Source organism: Eutrigla gurnardus, assembly GCF_963514095.1.
Source record: "Eutrigla gurnardus genome assembly, chromosome: 10".
In the NCBI taxonomy this organism is placed as follows: domain Eukaryota; kingdom Metazoa; phylum Chordata; class Actinopteri; order Perciformes; family Triglidae; genus Eutrigla; species Eutrigla gurnardus.
This window is the reverse complement of record NC_139924.1, coordinates 11,782,224-11,805,310: the sequence shown is the minus strand read 5'-3', so window position 1 is coordinate 11,805,310 and position 23,087 is coordinate 11,782,224. Positions and strand designations below refer to the sequence as shown.

General features: G+C 42.3%; 2 protein-coding genes across 2 annotated transcripts in view; one reads left to right on the top strand and one right to left on the bottom strand.

Annotated features, from left to right (window-relative positions):
- Nucleotides 1–359: 359 nt before the first annotated feature.
- Nucleotides 360–6,546, bottom strand: LOC311019896 (dehydrogenase/reductase SDR family member 13-like). Its single transcript, XM_084019546.1, has 5 exons — nucleotides 6,398–6,546; nucleotides 4,052–4,170; nucleotides 3,599–3,722; nucleotides 2,279–2,605; nucleotides 360–942 (listed from the first exon to the last, which is right to left on the bottom strand). The coding sequence occupies exons 1-5, from the start codon at nucleotides 6,522–6,524 to the stop codon at nucleotides 683–685; spliced, it is 957 nt and encodes a 318-aa protein (XP_083875672.1). The 5' UTR covers nucleotides 6,525–6,546; the 3' UTR covers nucleotides 360–682.
- Nucleotides 6,547–10,459: 3,913 nt separating this feature from the next.
- Nucleotides 10,460–23,087, top strand: part of akap1b (A kinase (PRKA) anchor protein 1b) — a 20,107-nt gene continuing 7,479 nt past the window's right edge. Inside the window, exons 1-6 of the mRNA XM_084019534.1 lie at nucleotides 10,460–10,608; nucleotides 15,963–17,596; nucleotides 19,745–19,869; nucleotides 20,924–21,050; nucleotides 21,129–21,256; nucleotides 22,468–22,645. Of these exons, the coding sequence (XP_083875660.1) occupies nucleotides 15,988–17,596; nucleotides 19,745–19,869; nucleotides 20,924–21,050; nucleotides 21,129–21,256; nucleotides 22,468–22,645 (2,167 nt within the window). The 5' untranslated portion in view covers nucleotides 10,460–10,608; nucleotides 15,963–15,987. The remainder of the gene's footprint in view (nucleotides 10,609–15,962; nucleotides 17,597–19,744; nucleotides 19,870–20,923; nucleotides 21,051–21,128; nucleotides 21,257–22,467; nucleotides 22,646–23,087) is intronic.

The window sequence follows — 23,087 nt, the reverse complement described above, 5'->3', positions numbered from 1 at the left end:
CACTAATAAGGTCAAATAAGGTTCAGAGTTCAAAATTCTACTCCATACATACAAGGCCATCCACAACATAGAATGCAGCCTTCGTCTACTGGATTCAGACGATCCAACTGATGGAGCCTTCACACGGCCAGACCTATTCCAAGATTAATTGTGTGTGGTTTGTGTTATTCACTAGACGGTCATCTGATTATTTGTCTAAAATTGTTAAATTATTTTTTTAAGACACCATAGCAAACTCTAAACCAGAAAGCTTCAATATTAAAATAACCGGCGTGGTTATTGTATAAGCTAGCAGGAACCCATCGCTTGAAATAATAGAGTACTTTTATATGGGCTTGTTTAAAAGGAAAAGAGAACAGTAATAGTAAAGTTTTTATTTATATTGGGCATCAATAATTCTCATAAATCAAGTAACACATTTATTATATTTTAAGAAGCTATTACATAATCAATTATTACCTTATCTGTGAGTACAAACCCTGTGCATACAAGATGAAAAATAATCACCAACATGAATACTTTACCAGTGCACCGAGATAATCCGTCTAGTCCTTAGGCCTACTTGCTTAATCTTGCCAACATTTTCATGTTATGTATCAGGAACCTTCAATGGTATCTTCCCATACTTAATATGTTACTGAAACTATGACAACCCAATATCAGGAATTCAATGGAAAGCTTTTTATGCGAGACCAGACAGTCTCTCGCTGAGCTCCCACAGCTTCTTGGCTGCAGCGTCGTCCTTGGCTTTGGCATAGAGTTCTCTCACGGTGCAGTTGGAGAAGTAACGTCCGTTGAGAGGTTCGATCCCCTCCTCCAGAGCACAGTGCAGGGTGGTCTGGGCTCCCTGAACCGTGTCTTTGAAGAAAAACATAGTCACAGGCTTCAGGATCAGTTGCAGGACTGAACTATTGCTCCTTCCCAGCTCAGAGTTGATAGCACCTGCAAAACATACAATGAAGTAGTTTTAGTTGCCTGATCTTGAGCTGCTACTGTAAAAATAACCTGTTTCAGCAATTATAGGTTGTTTTCTCTTTAAATGACATTTACACATGCTTCTTGTTGACCTGCCATCCCTCCTCTCCGCTCCCTTATAGCAGAAAGAGTGCAGGGGCATAACTAATAAACTAAGTCTAGTCCGCCTTACTCGTTAACCCTCTACCTCACAGCACAACTTCTTCCCCCCTGAGCCCAGAGTTCAAAATTCTACTCCATACATACAAGGCCATCCACAACATAGAATGCAGCCTTCGTCTACTGGATTCAGACGATCCAACTGATGGAGCCTTCACACGGCCAGACCTATTCCAAGATTAATTGTGTGTGGTTTGTGTTATTCACTAGACGGTCATCTGATTATTTGTCTAAAATTGTTAAATTATTTTTTTAAGACACCATAGCAAACTCTAAACCAGAAAGCTTCAATATTAAAATAACCGGCGTGGTTATTGTATAAGCTAGCAGGAACCCATCGCTTGAAATAATAGAGTACTTTTATATGGGCTTGTTTAAAAGGAAAAGAGAACAGTAATAGTAAAGTTTTTATTTATATTGGGCATCAATAATTCTCATAAATCAAGTAACACATTTATTATATTTTAAGAAGCTATTACATAATCAATTATTACCTTATCTGTGAGTACAAACCCTGTGCATACAAGATGAAAAATAATCACCAACATGAATACTTTACCAGTGCACCGAGATAATCCGTCTAGTCCTTAGGCCTACTTGCTTAATCTTGCCAACATTTTCATGTTATGTATCAGGAACCTTCAATGGTATCTTCCCATACTTAATATGTTACTGAAACTATGACAACCCAATATCAGGAATTCAATGGAAAGCTTTTTATTTCACCCCCGTTAAAACTAACAGACTTTTAGTTTTCTAAATATGAAGTCTTTTACTTACTTACTTTATGGTCCTGTCAGTGTACATACAAATTACATAAAAGTTACAGAAAAATTACAACAAATGTTGTCTTCCCTACAATTCCTGTCCCCTCCACTTAAAATGTGTCTGGCAGCCTAACATCAGGGAATCACCAAGTTATTAGAATGCATCCTCTGGGGACCACGGATGGCTAGTCCAGATTTCCTGCCAATCCTTTTGATATTTGCTGAGATAATTCAGTTTAGGAGTCTTGACCCTCAGGTTGCCTTAAAATGTATTAAACTCCCCAAACACTTTTGTGGAACTTGTACTATAATTCCCTGTTTTCAGAGCGTATTCATCATTTCCTTCAGTAGAATGGTGCCATACTCTGACGACTGACCTGGATGGAGGCTATAGCAGGTAACCTTTGAGCCCTGCAGTCTTTTTGCCAGCTCATGGGTGAAGAGGACGTTGCACAGCTTGCTATCTGAGTAGATCTGCAAAGTCTCCAGGAATGACACCCCCAGTCCCAGAGCTTTGTTAGAGTTCAGGCTGTCAAAATCAATTTTTCCAAAGTTATGTGCCAAGGACGACACAGTGACCACTCTGCTCGGTCCGCACTCCTTCAGCCGGTCAAGCAACAGGTTGGTCAACAGGAAGTGACCGATGTGGTTGACGCCAAACATCAGCCCCAGTCCGTCCTGTGTTTGACCCTGTAGGAAAACACCTGTAACAAAAACATGGAGAAAGCTTAATCGTGTTTCCTCAAGCGTCACGGACCTCTAGTGGGCCAGACCAGTAAATCCATTGCATAATAATCAATAAAACCCCTCAAAGTTCTTTCCTCCTCTCTTTAGTTTATTTATAACCACATTTACAGAGGTAGCCGCCTGTCTGTCTGTCTGTCTGTTTGTCTGTCTGTCTGTCTCTGTTTGTCTGTCTGCATCACACTGGTGTCTCGCTGGAGACCCAAGAACATGAAATGTTAAAGTTGGTGCATTGCTGGTGACACTGACTTAACCAGCATTGCTATCCCATCTGGTTTGTGCTTAGTGGGGCCATCATTTGTTTTTCAACAGGACAATGACCCCAACACATCTCCAGACTATGTAAGGGCTATTTGACCAAGAAGGAGAGGGATGGAGGGCTGCGTCAGATGATCTGGCCTCCACAATCACCTGACCAAACCCAAGTGAGATAGTTTGGGATGATTTGGACCACGGAGTGAGGGCAAAGCAGCTAACAAGTGCTCAGCACCTCTGGGAACTCCGTAAAGACCATTCTAGGTGACAACCGCATGAATCTGATAGAGAGAATGCCAAGAGTGTCCAAAGCTGTCATCAAAGCAAAAGCTGGCTACTTTGAAGAATCTAAAATATAAAAAATATCCTGGTTTGTTTAACAGTTTTTTTTTTACAAAATAATTACATATTTGTTTCTTCATAATTTCTTCAATGTGAATCTACAATGTCGAAAAACCAGTGATGAGAAGGTTTGTCCAAACCTTTGACTGGTGCTGTATTTTGATACCTCTGCTATTATTGAGTGACGTTCAACATGTCAAAGTGATCTTACCTTACCATTGTCATTGTTGGAAACAAAGCTGAAACATTTACAACTGCTGCCCACAACATACCATGTTGTGATATGTTGTGCAGTGAAGGAAGAGTTCCTGATGCTGTGCAGATTTATGACATCAAACTGCAATCAGCAATCTAACCTGCATTGTTGATGAGGATGTCCAGTCTGGCTTCAGTCTTCAGGAAGGTTTCAGCAAAGTCGCGAACAGACCTGAGACTCCCAAGATCCAACGACATGAACACCACCTGATTACTGCCACTCTCCTGTGGGTGATATTAAGCAGTATTTCCACTGAGAAGTTCAATATAAAATAAAGATTCACTGTGACATGTGTTTGTTAATCTATGTGTGGCAAATGGCTGCCCTGGACACTTCCCAAAATGCTTCCATCTACCCCTGCTATGACGGAGCCTGATATGGGTACATTTATGCTTAGCATAAACATTTAACACACAAAAACATAATCTCAGCATAATTATAAGCAACTATAAGTTTAGATGATACGAGGTAACCACAAGTTTGTCAATAAGGCATTTAGTCCAGAGAAGGTTTTCTTTGAAGAGGAAACAGAGCATGATAGATTTCTACTCACTCTCTTGACTTCCTCAAGAGCGGCCTCCCCTCTCTGCTTACTGCGACAGGCCAGAATCACTCTGGCTCCTCTTTTTGCCAGATCTATGGCTGTAATCTTCCCAATGCCCGTGTTGCTGCCTGGAGATGAATAGTGAGTGATTCATTAGCAAGTCCAACCAGCTGGCAACCTCCGGTACTGAAAAGTGAAGCCAAAGCTGAAGTGGCATAAAATGTGCATTCTCTCTATTGGCCATCAGGGGGGCGACTCTTCTGGTTATGAAAAAGTCTGAATGCTAGACGATGCAAGGATCACGGTACTTTTTTTCATGATTGAAGATGTGATGATCATATAAATCATGTTTCTAAAAGCCCCACTTTTGCATTCAAGAATTATGGCAGTTCATGCCGAGTACAACACACCTCCAAAAATAGCAAGCAATTACAGCAATAATGTGTGGCATTTCAGAGTAGGAGTGTTTGTGCTCAAGTAAAATATAATTGTAATGTAAATCAAGTGCGTCCACACAAGTCAGGATAGAGCTTTCCTGCTCTGAATCTTGACTGAAAAGGTTGACTCAAGTTATAATACAGGGGTGACATTTATATAATTGTATGTTGAGCACCTTTATGTTTTCATTGTTCCTATAGCCTCCTTTTCCAGGCTAAATTACATTCTGTTTGTTTTGTTGATGAATGGAAAAACCTCCTGAGCTTGTTAACTCCACTTAAATGTCTATCTGATGAGAACATCTTGTTTATTCCGTAAATGAATTATTATATTGATTATACCATACTTAACTCATGTGTTTTCAATAAGACATGCATAAAACAAAGATGTGATTTATCAAATGCATGACTTTGAAATGGCTGGTTCATAAGCACAAATTGACGCTTCTCACGATGTTTGTCATTTTTAAAAAGTGGGTCCCCAGAAAAGAAGTGTGGGAAACATTACTCTAAAGGGCAACTTGACTAATTGTGTCATCCACTGTAGACTCTGTCCATAGTCTTTAAAAAGACAGAGTCTTCAATGAATGGGCGAGTTTGTTGTTGGCCAAGTGTCTGCCCTGCAGCTCAGTTCAGAGAAACCCTGTTGTCCCTCTCAGCCATAATCAATTTCCTCCTTTGGTTGAATAAAGTTTTCACATGGGTTAAGAACACTGAAAAATAGACCCTTGGCTCTCTTGAACATGAGACTATATTTTGAAGTAAAATGTTACTGAAATTGATCAAATCCAAATGTTTTTTTTTATTAACATAATGCAAATCTGCTTAGTAATAACAAATGTAGAAAAATCAAGTGAACTCGAACTGTGCTTGTATCCAGGTGTTTTTGATTACGAATGTAAAATACTTGAATAAACACATTATATTTATGTAAAGTTCCCCTTAACTTTAACTGTGCAGAACTTGAATAAATATATCCCTTTTATGAAGCTCCAAATCCAAAGTTATTAAATTTAAATGTATTCACACTGACTCAACATGGTAGAATGCATTGTGTTAAATGTGATCCTTTATATTAAACTTATATCATAATATTAGATGGAAAATGTACATGTAATTGAAATAAGTAAAGTCAACATTTGCTGTATAATTATCTTTTTGAGTGACACAGTCTCCGTATGTGGAGAACACATTGATCTTAAATGTACTCATAGTTGGTATGTGTACTTCCCGAACACACCTCAACCACCAACACCTAGATTTACTTTTAGTCAAGAGGGTTCACCCTGGTGATAAGAGAGCGAAGGGCGGATCTGACAAACACAAGCATCAAAGCAGCACTGTGAACAAAGTTAGCTTCATAATTCAAGGTCAAGTGTTAAAGTTATCCTAGTAGCTAATTGCATTGATAGTGTTATAGTTAGGGTTGCAACAGTAGCGAGGCTGAGGCAGCAGCGTCATGGGGGCAACCTGTCAATCACAAGGTAGCCCCGCCCTTAGGCATCCACTGCTTTATGGTCTATGTGATTCTAAATGGACCATAATTTACTAAATGAACATCATGCTGGATTGAAGAAGATTTGAAACTAGAGATTGAGACTATAAACTTCCATGCACAGAGATTCCTTTTTACATCCCGAGGAGTCGTCCCCTGATGGCCAGTAGCGAGAAGGCACGTCCACATGGGCTTGACTTTTCAGAACCGGAGGTTCTGGCTTATGTATGTCCACATTGTGTTTGAGGTGACAGTATACACACACACACACACTGCACAGAGAGATAGTGAACGTGGTGCGGAATGTCATTCAGCAGTCATGGAATATTTGAGCAGGGTCCCTCAAGGGGGTTAACAAATCATCAGCTGCAAAATGTGTTCTGATGACACACAGCAGTTTACAACAAAAAAAACGTCACTTACCGGTCACAATCACAGTTTTCCCATGCAGCTTTGTTTTACTTGTGCACTGTTTCCCCTTCACCACGACATGGTGGAAGATATAAGCAATCCCCACGACAGCAGCCACGATCAGCAGAAGGGTAGACATCGTTCAGTCCCCAGTAGCTCAAACTAGACTGGCTGCATTGAGAAAGTCAGAGGGAATTTATGCATTGAAACCAAACAAACACACCTTCTTCTCTCCGCGTGGGTGTGACATTGTGCTCTCTTGTATAAGGAATCTTAACTTTGTTCTACATTTTAAAGAAAGCTCAAAGTGATATCAAATAATACAGTCCGTGTTTTGGTTGACCTTCTTGGACAGTGGCAAAAACATTGAACAGTACTGCTGTATTAGTTCAAAATAATGTCTTGCAAAAGACACATCGCCCATCGCTCTCCCATCCAGTGTCATTTAATAGGAAACCGGCACCACCTGCAGGTCAGATGTAGACCTCGAGCTACTATGTTTTGCTGGCATTCTTTTTATTACAAAAACAATGATTGAATATGTGATTGTAAGATTTATCTAATTATTCTGATGGAATTTGGCAGGGAGAGGGGTTGGGGGGTAAATGTTAGATATCTTTAAAAAAAAGAAAAAAAATCTTAAAGGTAAAAAGCCCCCAGGTAAAAATAAATACATATTTCAATAGTATATTCCAAGTATACTAACAAATATATGTTCTAGCCGGAAATACAGCTACAGTATTTTTTCCATAATAACACCTTTGACACACTTTAAAACTATTGAATTACTACACTTTATATAAATCAAGTGTACAGGAAAATATACCTTAAGTGAAAGTTACATGTAATTTCTAAAGTGTGCTAAAAATATAAATATATTTTTGGTATAATAAAAAAAAATGTACTCAAAATCCATCCATCCATCATCTACCACTTATCCTGTATTCAGGGTCGCGGGGGGGCTGGAGCCGATCCCAGCTGTCATTGGGTGAAGGCAGGGTTCATCCTGGACAGGACGACAGACAACCATTCACACTCACATTCACACCTTAGAGTAATCAATTAACCTATCCATCCCGTATGTCTTTGGACCCGCTAACATGGGGAGCACATGCAAACTCCACACAGAAGGAACCCAAACCGGGAATTGAACCCGGGACCCTCTCGCTGTGAGGCGACTAATACGCACAAGCGTGTTCAAATAATAATTGATTTAAGCCAGAGGTATAATAATAATTGAGCATACTATTACAACTGCTGCAACAAGAATATATGAATGGTATATTGCTTACATATTAGCAAGATACTCAATCAATTTGGATGCACTAGAAACACAAACAAAGCCAACTTTAATTTCATTAATCAAGCATTTATTCATACATGGTACTTAAGTGTACTTGAAGTTGTTCCATTATAGCACATAAAAGTACATTAAATTCACTTCAAATTTTGCTAAAACACACTTACAAAACTAGTTATTCATGTTAACTAATCGTGAACACACTTGAAGTATACTGATGATCAATCTGTCTGCAGGTATACTATAAGTATAAGTATAGCCTACTTAAATTGACTATACTGTGTAAATGTATTTTTCACCATGGACTTTGGGTAATGAAAGGTGTCACAGAGCCACAGAGAATCATCACAAACTGGTTCACTCTCACCGCTCTCATTAACTCTGTTTTCAGAGGGGGAAATGGCTACTGGCCATCAGGGGACGACTCCTCGGATTGTAAAAAGGAATCTCTTTGCATGGAAGTATATTAGAAAATGACCCTATATCACTATATTTATTATCTGAGGAAACATTGTAAACATGAGTTTATAGTCTCAATCTCTAGTTTTAAGTCTTCTTTGATACAGCATGATGTCCACTTCGTAAATGATGGTCTATTTGGAGTCAAATACACCACAAAGCACAGAATACACCACAAGCTGGCACAGAATCCAGTGGATCCAGATCCAGTAAGGTGCTCTGCTGCTTGTGTTCATCAGATCCACCCTTTGCTCCTCCGCCGTCCATATGGTCACTTCTGTTCACTTGTTGCAAAACCCCAAGATGGTGACGGCCAAAGGCTGAATGCTTCTTCAATTGGCTTCAAAGCCGTAATCCATATGATGGAAGTAACAATGACCATGTCTACTTCTTATATACAGTCTGTGGAGACTGGCAGCCTTTTGAAAGGACTGATGTAAATATACTCATATATATATATGGCATTTATACCATCTTTTAGTTTGCATGAAATTATACTGGAATTGACTGGTTATGGCACAGCCCTACATAGAAAATATGACATGGCTTTAACTACAGACCGGCTGCTCCTACTTCTAGTCCACAGTTGCAAAAGGAGATGAGCTGCAGGTTGTACGGTGTGTGATTGCTACCTCCTGATTGGGCAAGGTCATGCGCCGGAGGCGGAGCCTCGATTGGTAAACCAATAGGGAAGCCGATAGGACTCCGCACGTACTCAAGGTACGCTCTCCTTCATACAATCACGCGCACACTTCATGGCTGCACCTGATTGGACGATCGCTTTCACTGCTGTCCTGTCTGCTCCGGAGTTCACGAGACTAACATGGCGGCTCGTTTGGAAACTTTCTCTTATTTTACGAAAATAGTTCACCGAAAGGTGTTTCTGAAAACATTTTAAGCTAGAAATAAGCTATGCAGTTGCTGAATCTGTCTTTATTTTAGATCGACAACGTTCAGTTTAGAAGATTTAGAAGAGCCCGGCGCCTTTGATTAGCATAAAGTAGATTCGACTTCAACTTTATGCAAATGAGGAGCGGCCAACTCGCGCGCCGTCTCTCGACATTCACCGCGACGCTACCAGAATGCATTGCACAGCTTTTCACATAGACAATAGGCGAATTCGACTTGATGTAGCCGCCTGCAGCGCGCTACCGAACGTGATGTATTGTGGGTTGAAAGCGATGCATGATGGCTAGAATTGTGTCCGACTTAGCAGCTGACTGCAAAGACATCACAGGGTCGCGACCATATCACGTGACCCAAAACATCGCGGGAACAAGTTTTTAAGAGCCGCTTCTTGCAGCGCTTGGCAGCGTGGTCTACGACGGCTGCAACCGGCTTGTCCACACCTCCGCTACAGCGGTTAAAAGGTCAATGACGTGTGTTCAGGTCCGCACTCGGCGGCCACCTTGTGGTTAAATGATACTTTTTATTTTGGTCGCTTTGATGTTATGGCTTGATCTAAAGTTCCGTGCATTGTGTTGTGAGTAGGCCTATTTATATGTAAGGTCTGGTTAATACAAACATAGAATGATAATACAAATATACTGAAAAATATACTGAAAAAATGTTGCCTTGCGTGAGTGTGTGTGTATGTATATATATATATATATATATATATATATATATATAAAAACATATCCTCTTTGGTTTGCTGCTGTGTTCTATCTCTTGAGCACCATAGTCACGTTGACTTTGTTGTCCGACTTGACGGCGTTTGGCTGCCGTCTCTCTTAGAGCCCGCCCCCTCAGACACCTGCAGCTCTCGTCGGCGTGATAAGTCAAGTCAAGTCAAGCCAAGACCATCCCGAACAAGCCTAATGAATGGGACGCGGGGAAACACCGCTGCCTGTGGACACATACCTACAGAACTGAATTTCTTACGTCAGATCGGTCAATAAAAACATTTTCTAATAAATTAAGCTCTTATCAACAACTTGAATTCGACCCTTTCATGTTTCCTAGTGTCCTGATTTTGTACATGAGACAGGATGAATAATGTAATACTTAGAAGGTGCCGATTTCTCTCTCTCTTCCTCTCTCTCTCTTTGAGTGGGCATGTTTAACCTTGTGCTGTTTGCAGCCTTGATGTCAATCTCATGCAGTCTGCGCCAAGTCGAAAGTGACATGGAAATGTTACTAGGCAGATCGCCGTCGTTACGTACAAGTGGCAAGGGCGTTTATTCAGACGTGGTACATCGCCATTACATCAACGTAAAGGGGCGCGTGTCTGAAATAGGTGCCTTTACTGCATTCTCCGCTAACGCGAGACTACAAACTGCTTGAACACTTTGAGTATCGCGAGACTTGACCAGCTGTTTAGTCTGTTTTTTTTTTTTTAGCTTTGGTGCTCGTCGCTCTACACGTGGGGAGGAGACACTGACTTTCTACAGGGACACGTTTGAAAAACTCACATTTATCAGTATTGCTCTCATCGTGGCGGCACCGGGGACCCTAAAATACTGTAAGTAAAATGAAAAGCTGGAGACGAAAGGAAGCATTTAGAAATTAAAGGGGGAAAGCCCGTGCAAGCACATAGCCATCTGCATCGTATTCAGACAGCGTGACTTAGTTCAAATCAACTCACAGGGGTGCAAGGTGTACAAAATCTCATTCACTGGCATTTTCACGCGTCTCCGCGAGCTGTTTAGCGTTTACTGTTTCAACGACTGAGTGCGGTGATCCTATGTCATTGAACAACTAGGCTACATCTTTCTCCAACTTAACAGTCCGCACACACGAGCTAGCCTCTCGCTCCGTGTTGTGTAACTTAGATTACCATAATTCCCGTTCTCGTGCGGTCTCTGTGCACTTATTAGCAACATGGTCATGTGTCTTTAATGGTAACAAATGCGTGCAGACTGTCGGCATTGAGCATGTAGATGAGTTAGCAGTCATTTTCGCCAGGCCGGCTAGTGAGCTAACGCGAAGGTCTGAGGCCCATGCAGGACAGAAACACTCCAGCAGCGTCCTTAAACCCTACGTCAGTCCGGGACAAACCCATCGCTGGTGTATTTGGTCGCGTTTAGAGCTGTGTGATACATTGCGTTTATGTTGTGGCCTAACGTGATAGTCTAGAGGGGCTCCACACGGGAAGATGTATTGATGTAACCAACCCACCACACTAGAATATGCGACTATCTGCCTTGACATTTGACTAGTGTTTATGTTCACAGACCATTTAGCATAGTAACCAATGTGCGGGGCTAGCCGGCTAACTTCACACTTTGTATCCTGCACTGCGGCCTCCCCATTCCCAGTGGTGTCAGGTCGCAATCACCTCTGGTAGATTACTAGATTTAATTCAAGATAGTGTTGCGCAAAAATATGTACTATTTTTACTACACACGTGTAGTTCGTCAGTCCGCACTTCCGAACTGAGGTTGCGTTTCAGCAGCGGATAACTTATGAGTGTTCGGTGTTTTCTGACAAATTCGACATTTAAAACGAGGTACCCAGTGCCACCCATTCAGTTAAAGTTCCTATAACATGTCGCCTGCTAGCTAACCCACCGCCCACACGTGTGTCTGTTTGTTTGTTCTTCAAATATGGGTTGTAACGTTACTACGTTAGCTTGAGCACACGGCAGCATTTAGTGTAGCCAGGTAGACAGACTCGTGTCAGGCATAGTCTTACGTAGTATCCATAACGACGTAGAGACTGAATTAGCTCCTAAATGCGGTTTCACGTCTCAGTCTGTGTAACTTGCTAACTCGCAAGCTCGTCCCGTTAGCCGGTCTGTTGTGATCGAATGGTTCCTATCGGTTACAGACGTTTTTAACGGCTAATTTGAACGGGGCGCGAGGCACCGGTTGTGTATTGCGAGCCACACGTACTCTTTGTGGTTTTCAGCACCTAACGTTAGCTGAGTCAGCTAGCTGAAGCGGTTTAGTAGTAAGTCGTTGGAAGTTGGCGTAATGACCCCCGTGAACAGCACGGACACCTCGCTAAGTCGAGGCGGTTGACTGCTGTAATATGGGTTTCGTTGCCTCTGCTAAAGTGAAGGGTTAGCCTGTTGTTGCGGCTAGCATTGACGCTAGTTGATTCAAACTTGACTCAAGCAGCATGGTTTGGTGCAGACTGCATGAACAATCAGACACGTACATGGGACACAGACGCTTCAAACTCTATTGAAACGTTACGACAATTCACCTGAAATTAGCGTATATTTACACGCAACTCCCACATTGTGGTTAATGGTTGTAAAATGTCACCCTGGAGGATGGTGGGTGTGGGTCTGGTTAACCCCACACACATGTGAACGAGTTATAAAGTTGCACAGGTGTACAACACAGTCTGCTGGTGTTGGGATTACCCACGTACCATTGAGGTGGATTTAATTTCTAAATATGACGGCGTGTCACATTATAGTGTGGTGTGGCTTCAGCGTGGGAGGTGTCCATTGTGAGAGCTTCTGTGGGGTTTGTAACGTGTAAATCCAGCCTGACCACGCCCCTATCTGACGCCAAGGTCAGATCTGAATCATGACTTTCAGGTCCAGGACGGCCCCACTGAACACCGGTGTGACCCGCGAGGGGAGAGCTCCAGATTAGTTTGACTGCTGAACTGCTCTAGTAACCTTGTCCAAGGTGAATGTGAGTGTGGGCCACCATTTCATAGGCACGTATGCACTGTTTGCAGGCTCATCAGTGCCCTTCTGTTATAGTTCAGGTGTCCATATCGAAAGATTTCAGTTGATGATTTAATATTGTATTGTGCAATATTATCCTTTGCAAATCTGAATTGTGGACATATCATGGAGGCATTACCGTGAACATGCTGCACATACGACTTCCCCTTGATCGCATAGATTGTAGTGTTGTTTTTGACTTGATATTGATATTTTCAGATAGTTCAGCCTATTAATTGCTTAGTCTCCTATGAATTTATATCTGAATGATTTGAAAAAATTCGAGGTGATTTTTAATTTAATTGCAATCATTTAGATAAGTCTTAAGTTTGTGATACTTGCATACAGAAAGCCAAACTGGCATACATAAAACTTTCTTTGCGTTAAAGCAAATATTTTAAATGATTAATCAAATATTGATTAAGGATCCTGATCAGCCAGTTACTGGCTCATATATCTGGATCAGGTATCGATGACAATGAGGCCATCTATTAAATTCATTATATACTGGAATTTTAATTCCTCTTTAAATATTGACCAATTTGTTGCTGCATTCAAAAACAAGATTTACTCTTGAATTATAATTCCTGTTCACTTTTGGAGATTTGTTTTACCCAAGTTGCTGGTGCATGATTTATTTTTTATATTAACATTGACAATTCAGTGAATATATATCTGTATTTATTTGTTATTTAGTTTTGCAAAGTTAGGAAAGCCACGTTTAAGTCGCCTTACATATTTAAGAATGATCCCATGCATGGTGCTGTGGTTGAAGTGCTAACAAGCTGCCCAGCTGCAACAATAACTGATGCACAAAAGGAGTAAATCCATCATTTATTGCCAGTGCTTGTGTGTGCACAACTTGAGTCTCTATTTCACCCACCTGAGAGAGTTGGCCCACAAAGTTGCCAGGCAGCCACTTTCACAGGAAGTTCCCCCTGCAGCAATTGGTTCAGCTGCAAGGTTGTCAGATGTGTCTGCCTGGAATCCTGTCAGGAGAGTAGAGAATAGTACAGACACAAGATTTTACGCTAGCAAGATATCACAGAGCAGTTGTTTTATTTTGCTGATTGCGTGTTGCAGCAAAAGTTGAAGCATGTTTAAGCTGGATGGCCCTGCTTTTGTTTTTGGTTCTTCCACCAGTGCATTGCAAACCCGGCGTAACGTCAACGAGCGTTCAGTCGAGACAGAGCAGCGTGCGTTTGTGACGATGATTGTGAAACGCTAACGTTACAGTTGTGGACCTAGCAGTGAAGTGTGTTCAGTTTAGTTTGCCTTATTTACTACAATTCCAGACTGAGCCAAGCAACAACTCCAGCTGCTCCGTGTCGGGCACACTTAAGGTGGGCTGACCTTTTAAGGTGGACCAGCGCTTTTCTCTTTTAGTTTCTCCCTACCGGACCAGACTTGCAACAACCTGTAACATCAGTTCCTGTTGCTACTTTAACTCAATGCTGTTATAAATTTGAGGGAGCTGTTTGATTGTGTACTGTGCAGATATTATTAAAACCAGTACCAAATGTTTACAGGATTATGCTTGAAAAAAAAATAAAAATATGTTTCAAGAATAAACGCAAAGTATGTGGGTAATTTTAGCCATTTGCAATTTTATGCGCTTGCAAATAACAATTGCATTGTCCACATATCACCCTGGTGTGTGGATGGTGTAGTCTTCCCCTTTTTCTTTGGGAATGAGTCTTCATGGCTATGCATTATTCAGGACGAGGGCCACAGCCTCGGTACATTCATGTGTCTGCCCTCCAGATCATGTGATGCATTCCTCCCTGTGGAGGCCGGCCTGGTCAGGTCTGTTAAGGAAAGGCATGTGCACATGTCCTTTTTTTAACATGGACAGAGAGTCACCTCCTGTTAGGCCGCACACCAGGAATTGGGTATGCATACAGCTGCTCTAGTGTCTTCATTTGGGGCTTATTTCCTTTAGTAGAGCCTCCTACCGGTCAGTCCTGTTTCATTCTTGGGGCCTTTCCCACAGAATATGATTTGGTAGCATAAAAGCTTAAAATAAAATGAACCACTAGGCTGGAATCACCAAGGCATTGTTCAGCTGAGTGTGCTGCACAACACTATAGAAAGAACAACATTGTATAATTCTGGAAAGACATTAAGGGGCAAACATTTTATCATCTGTTGCGAAGATCACAAGAAACTGTCAATGTGAAGTTCATGTTACAAATGTGTCCACCAGGAATGTGCACATTTATTATATGAAAGTTGAACTGGCATGTCTGAGTCTTCTGTTACTTTCTTTGCCATCTTCAGTGAGGAAAGTTGGACTTTTTTATAGTCCGTAGTGGTGATGTCCCAAGCCAACTTCAGGATGGCGGTAGAACTGGGGACGCCGTGTTTGATCATCAGCGTCTTAACGGCAAAGGCACAGGGAAGCCCCAGAGCTGCCGTTGTAGTTCAAAACGGCATTACAGCTTCAGTGTTGTCTTTGTGATGGAAGAAACATTTTCCCAATGCAAAGCTTGTGAGTGTGGAGAATAATAATTTGTATGCACACACAAGCACATTAGTACTGTGGCAGTGTGGCTTCAATTGGCTCTAGCAAACTAATTAGATGATTGATGAAAATTACAATTACACCCCCCTGTTGAAGTTTTCTTTTTCTTATACAATGCGAGAGCATGCAGAATGTGTTGTGATATTACATGGGCTATAACCATGAAATTGCTTGATATTACATGTCCAGTTCCATTTGACTAAAGTAATATTTGTTCCGCGTACTGAAGTAGTATATCGTATGACATGGTTAAGGTAAATCTCCTGTTTGTGATGCATTTATAAGGTAGCCCGTCCTTTTCAAATATTATAATAGGCGACTGTAATCAACACCTCATCAGGACACCCTGACTCAAGTATCCTATTGTTTCAGAAGCCTATTTTTCAGTGCTGTTTGCTGTAACTCCACTTTTAGGTTCTAAAATGATGATGAATCATGATCTCAACAATTACTGAGTTGACGAGTTGTCATGTGTGTAAACATACAACTCCCCTGTGATTTGGTATCTAGCATGTATCCCAATCTATTTAGAGTTAATGACTGAAACTTTACAACATGCAAACAACAAACAGATCGAGACCAGTTTTCCCAGATTTGCTATGTATTTTTTTTCAATGTGAAATGTCTTTCAACTAATTAGTGTGTGTGTGTCTTTAACTTTCAGGTGTAGCTGTTAGTGTCCTGAGGAAATGCCGCTGAGGTTTCGTTCTGTCGTGCCCTACACACTACCCGGAGTCCTTGCACTGATCGGCTGGTGGTGGTACATCTCGCGGAAGAAAGAGCGTCTCATCAACCATGACAGCCCAGAAGGGCCTCCACCCACCTTGGCCCTCAGGGCATCTTCAGCAGAGGGTAGCAACGGTTTGGTCGAGAAAGGCACTGTATCCCCCACAAATGACACAGAAAGCACCACCCACAGACCTCCAACGGTCAGTAAAATTGGAACAGAACATGAAAAGATTTCCCAGATCCATCTCCAGGACACTGAAGCAGCACCTTCAATAAAACAAAGTTCTGAAGATGCTGCCCCTCAAATTGGCAGAATAAGTCAAGAGGAAGTCCATAAACCCTCAGTATCGACTCTACAATCATGTGGCATAGACGACAGCCTGCAGGTGACATTGAAAGACCATACAGACCCCGAGCGAAGCTCAACACCCCCCTTGGTGAAAGAGCTGGACAAACGCCTCGTCAAAGACCCGGACTCTGCTCCAGAAACCACAGTAGAAGAGGTCATCTTGCCCTGCCTGTCTACCAAAGTCACCAGCTCCTCCCCCATAACGCACCTTTCTGATGCAGAGAGGCCGGAGCCTGAAGGGGAAGTCGCAAAGCACCACAGCACTGTTAATACACAAGATGAGATGGTTGTTTGTGCAGCCACGCCAGCCAAAGTGCAGAGAGCGATCCTTTCAGAGGCAGACTCTCTAGAGACATCCCCTTCAGCGCTGGGTTTACACCAACGCATTCTAACCAGCACACCTATCTCCCCGACCTCCACCACCCAAGCAACGGTCCAAAACTCCACCACCATATCAGAGACCCGAGAGGACATCCAGGTACACAGTGGCCACGGAGAGGAACAGGATCTGGAACTTCTAGCAGCTGGACTCATAACGGAGGTCATCTCGGCAGCAACCCAGGAGGTTCTCGGTGTCACCAGCTTCCACCTCACAGACGACAGCCAGCCCAGCTGCAATAGCGGCGCACCACTAGCTAGTGGCAGACTATGCTCCCAACAGGAGCCAATGACAGCAGCACAGCAGCACCACCATCTACAAATGAGCCCCTCTCAGCTAGGCTGTGAGTCAGGGGAGGCATCAGAGAAGGAAGAGCAAGGGATGCCTAATGGATGCTCCTTGGCTGCAGTATGGGAGCCTGTTGAGGTCATTCACAGGGTACATCAGACAAACCATGCACAGAGAGGCCACTGGATAACACCGTCGCACCAAGCAGCACAAAGTACCCCTTTGCTAAACACGAAACTGAAAGTCGATGAAGCGGCCGTGCTGGCTGATGACTCGGCCTGCAGCACATGCCACTCTGAGGACGGCATCAGCAACGAGGAGCTGCAGAACAGCACGTTTGCCAACCAAACGGATTTGATCCAGGTGACGGACTTGTCAGCGAGAGAAGCCACACAGCCTCAATCGCTGGTTGAGAGCACCACAGAGACGTCGGCGTTGGCTGAGACGGAAGAAAACTCACTGGATGCTGTGTGCGAGATAAAGAGGCTCAATGGACTGGGCCTGAGGAATGGAGCTCATGGGACATGTGAGGTGGAGACGGACCAGTCTGGAGGTAAGGCATCAATCCGTTGCTTGGTATTAATTAGTCATGTGATTGGCTCTTCTGAGCAGCCTTTAGAGAGGCCAATCAAACTATTTCGAACATGTATCAGCTGATTGTGAACCTGCACGTTACTAATCAAAATGTATCCATAAACTTCTGCCAGGCCAACATAAAATAAAATGAGACATTTACAACATATAACATTAAAACTGGATGGATTGAGCCCTTCGCAGCAAATGCAGCATCGAAGTTTTTGATTCAATAGTTGAAATCATTTGTCGAGAAGCCCCCGATTCGAATTTGTGAAATGTCTTTAGTTGCATCATCATACACGGAGCAAGACAGGATAAGGATCCAAACTTTGACAAACTGAAGCTTGTTTCCAGAGAGAGAAGTGATCGAAAGGTTGTGACAGGGAACAGCCAGCTTGTTTCAGTCCGATAAACTAATTGTGAACCCAGACACTGGTCCTGTCTCCTCTACGACTCTACTGCTGTACGTTGTGAATGACTTTGGCTGTCGGCAGTCTGCTTGGAGAGGCTCTGTCGTGCTCCATGGTTTTCTAAGAATGGACACTTTTTATTTCTCTGCGTTGAAATGTGATGGTTTCACAACACGGATGATGAAGGCCTTGAACCAAGGCAGGCCTGATCCAGCCATAACTATAAGTCTTGTCAAAGAGGAAAATCTTAACGCCTACTCTTAAATGTGGAGAGGGTGTCTGCCTCCCAGACTGAAACTGGGACCTGGTCCCTCAGGAGAGGAGCTTGTAAGCTGAAGGCTGTGGCTCCCATTCTACTTCTGGGGACAAGGAACCACCAGTAACACTGCATTCTGGGAGCACAGCGTTGTAGAGGGGCGATGGGAGAAGATGAGCCCTTTAAAATAAGCTGGTACCTGACCAGTGAGGGCTTTGTAGGTGAGGAGCAATTACTTTTTTTCTTCACACTTTCTGTGAATGTTTCACAATAAAAGCCTCTGTGGAAATGCAAAATGTTGCCCTCTGAACCACTGGAAGGAGGTGAATGTGATCTGCAGGAAGCGTTTCAAAGTGTTAGTCTAAAAGAAGAATGACGAGAGGAATACATTAGTGAATGAGGCCCAAGAAGAAAACAAAGGATTAATGAGTATGGCATGATAACCACAGTGTTACATCCAAAGTTATTGAGTTTGCATTAATGGCAAATTAATGGAGCAGAGCATAGGACTTCACCATTGAACTGTTACAATTACTTGTAACAGTTCAAATCAATTCAAGTTATTATGATGCTTATATGGCAACCCTCAGCATCATTTTAACTATTTAATATAAATTCTTTATCTAAAATGGAAAACTTACAAGTATTTATATTTGGTTCTATATTTTGTACCAACAATGACTTTTTGAAAACATGTTTTATTTTCATCTGCCGTTCCTCACGTTTTGACTGTAAAAAATGAGCTGCTGTTGCTGACATTTTAACATTCATCTTTGCATTTTTATGATACAGAACATAGTTTGCTGACGAGATGTTAATAAATAACCATTAAACAATTAATGGACAATATGAAATGGGGCCGATTTATCAGTTTAACAGTTAAAAAGTACTGCTTAAACCCTGAAGCGAGTTTACCAGGCAGACAGCTGACAAACTTGCAGCAAAGCTAACCAATGCCCGTGTCCACAACAGTACAGTGCTATCCCGTGCGATTGAGTAGTTTTAAGAGTACATGAGCACAGTATTGGACCAACATCGGCTGATGCAGCACTAATCTAACAAAAACAATTTTTAGTAGGTGGGAGGCTTGTTGTGGCGCAGCAACACAGATCATTTTTGCATTAACAAAAACTTAACTGAAACTCAAAGTGGAGCATATTTGAAAACTCTTAACTTGGTATCCGCACATACGCTGGCCAATGGCGCAGATGTAACTCATGGTGTCATTGTGTAGTTTGGCCAGCAGAAAGATAATAAAATACCAAGGTGAATGATAAAATCCATGAAATTCAAATAAGAAATTAATGAATACAAATCGAGCTAAAAAAAGACAGATGCTGTTCTTTTCGGTATCATACCGATGTCTCACTACCAAAGTCATAATTCGATGATGATACATGAGACCCCTCTAGGAAACGTCTATGTTGCTGTTAAAGGATGCTGATATGTGCTTCTCTAGGCTCCGATGTTAACAGCATGGACTCGGTGGACAGTGGCTGCACTATGGGTGCTGGGGAAAGCCAGAGCAACCACGCCGCCTCCTCAGGCTCCGAGCTCGTCATCTGGGAGATCGAGGTGCCAAAGGTGAGTCAGGACAACCGGCACAGGAAGTGATATTTTAACATATCAGCCCTTTTCACACCATACACCTCTTCAACGAGAAGACATTTTAGTATGAAATAAACCAGCCAACTTCCTCTGCTGGTAGGGATTGAGTAATGTAAGGGACGATGTAAGATTTTATCCTAGATTGCGATTCAAAATAGCAGTCACATAAGTTTTAATTATTGGGATAATCATGAATATTGTCATGAGTGAATTGAAAAGGCTGTCTAGTAATGGTAAACGGGATACAAAAAGTTGTCTGAAAAGTATAGATATCTGAAAATTCTGCTCTAGTACAGTAACAGAGGCAGGCAACAGTACACATGGCGTAGGGTCCTCCCGTGCTCCAGCAACAATCACACAGTCAACCAGTTAATGGTTTACAGTTCAGGGCAGCTCACATGTCCAAGGGCAAAGATTAGCCACCTGCCTGAGTTTAAACTCAATCATCTGGGCCAATTTAACTTTGCAGCTGTTCTGATGACAGCATGTAACCCTGTTATAATTATTATTATTCTCTTTTTATTTAAGCACATTGCACAGGGCATAGATACAGAATTTAGTAGTCTTGTATATTTGCCAAAACAATGGACTTACACACCTTCTTTTTTGGAAAGGGTACATTGTTTATATATAAGTAATACAAATCCCAAACACCTGCACTATTTCCTCCCGTTAGAGATGCATTTATGAAAAGGTACATTGCCAACCTATTCTGTTTTTAAAATGAAACCATGTATTTGTGAGGTGTTTTAAAGATTCATAACTAAAAATAAAGGTACAAACCACAGACTGTTTATGGTACAAACAACAAGGCTGCTGCCATATTTGTGTCTAGATGAGATGTTGATGGAGCAGCTACAATGTTAGCGTAGCCTCGCACCCATCAATCCAACTCTGCAAAGAAATACAAATAATCCAGTCAAATTTAGGGGAGTAAAACACCTTTTGAGGGTTTGGTTCTTCTAAAATGTTAACACTACAGTTTTGTATGCATGAAGTCTCCTGACATGTTGCTGTCTTCCTGTACCAGCATCTTGTGGGGCGGTTAATAGGGAAGCAGGGACGATACGTGAGTTTCCTGAAGCAGAACTCCGAAGCAAAGATCTACATCTCCACCCTGCCTTATACACAGGAGTTCCAGATCTGCCACATAGAGGGTGAGCCATTGTATTGAGAAAACTACTCCTCAATGCTTTATATCGGCTCACCTAAAATTCACCGTTGTTCCTCTCCAGGTACGCAGCAGCAGGTTGACAAAGCCCTGTCCTTGATCGGGAAGAAGTTTAAAGATCTGGACATGACCAACCTATATGCAGCACCGCCGCCCCCACTCACACTGCCATCGCTTCCCATGACCTCCTGGGTAAGGTTGGGCGCTCTGGCTGCTCTCTGCCACCATTACCTAAGTGGACTGATTTTGTTGACACTACAGATATGTTGCCAGACTAGTGAGGCCGACAATGAAGGCATATATCAACCCAGGATTCTGGCAAGAGGCAATCCTTTTTGTTTACCAATGAAATGTGATATGAACCTACTACTATTAATCATACCCTCACCATCTCAACTGTGGATACACTTCCCCAAAGTTAACAAAATGTCATATTTTTTATTTAATATTTGTGGAGGATACTGACAGGTGCCTTGCTTGAATACTTATCTGCCTTTATACGAGTGCGAACATGAGACCTTTTCGATAACTTTTAAAGGACGAATACACCGTCTCTCGACCTGCCGCGGGTGTTACAGCAAATTTTGTGACCAATCGGATTCTGTGCCCTGCCACAGTGCACAGCCAAAGGAAAAAAGAGTCGGGATAGGGTTAAAAGCCACAGAGCAGTGACAAAATCGGTGGCGCAACGGTAGATTCCATGCAGTGAAATACTTGGTTGTCTTCAGTCCTCTCCAAACAAACTACCTGAAAATATCTGATTTAAAAGTATTCAAATTTGATAAGAGGATTCAGACGTGTGTACAGATTAGCGGAGCAGGATTTCATCGCGGACTGCGATAAATGGCACTCACAATAGCTGATCATGATGAATTACCATTATCAGGATCATCATAAATATTCCAGCCAGGATAATTGTGCCAATTTCCATATTCTCCCATGCCTAGGACAGATTCAATGAAACCCTAATAAACCACAAGAGTTTTCTATGGGTACTGGTAACAAGAAGCAATGCAAAAAATACAAAACCAGAAATCTCATTAGACACACACACACTGCACATAGGTTTATTCTCATTCTAGGCAGGATTCTACAACCCCGGAGAGTGAATAAAGTAGCAGTACTTTCTACACATCTATGCTCGTGAGGGAAACCGTAAACATACCAAGCTACCACCTACAGGTTGTTTGATTGGCTTATACTTTACATCGAGGGATAACATTCCATTTCACTGTGACTTAAGTTGAGTGGCGTTCAACCTTTTTTCTTGTTCTTCGCATGTTGGCCACTGAACTGGTCTCATTCAGAAAAATGGAGAATGCTGCACTATTTTTGTAGCCGTAGGGAATGCAGACTGGATCACGGAAGAGTAACACTTCCTCCCGTGTCATTTGCCTTCTCAGCTCCTGCTCCCCAGCGGAGTGACGGTTGAAGTGATCGTGGTGAACATTGTGTCGGCCGGTCACATCTTTGTCCAGCAGCACACCCATCCCACCTATCACGCGCTGCGAAGCCTCGACCAGCAGATGTTCCTCTGCTACTCCCAGCCAGGCACCCCTGCCCTGCCCTCACCTGCTGAAGGTAAGCCCCGTTTCTCTGCAGTTTTAGTTCTGTCTAGCTAAACTTTGACTCTATAGGCAGTGAGAAGTGCATCCTCAGCAGCTGTAAAGATACCCCAGCTGCAGGTTTTTCACCAATTAACATTTTAAAATAAAGGTGAGTACAGTTAGTGACAATATAGGCTCCATGGTAACTCTGACAACTTTCCTATCTTTTTTGTGTGCGTGTGAGAAATTGATTCCAGAACAGGTGGATACAAGTACAGTGACCAAACAGTGTGAAGAGACGAATAAATAAAATGTCAACTGGACAACAGCAAACTGAGAACTATAGCAGCAGCAATGGGGGCGGGACTTAGCAAAGGGTCAATGCTGCATTTTAGACACAAAATATAGCAATACAGGACCTTTTGTCTTCACTATGTATATTTTAACAATTAACCAAAACGCAAGCAATAAAAAAA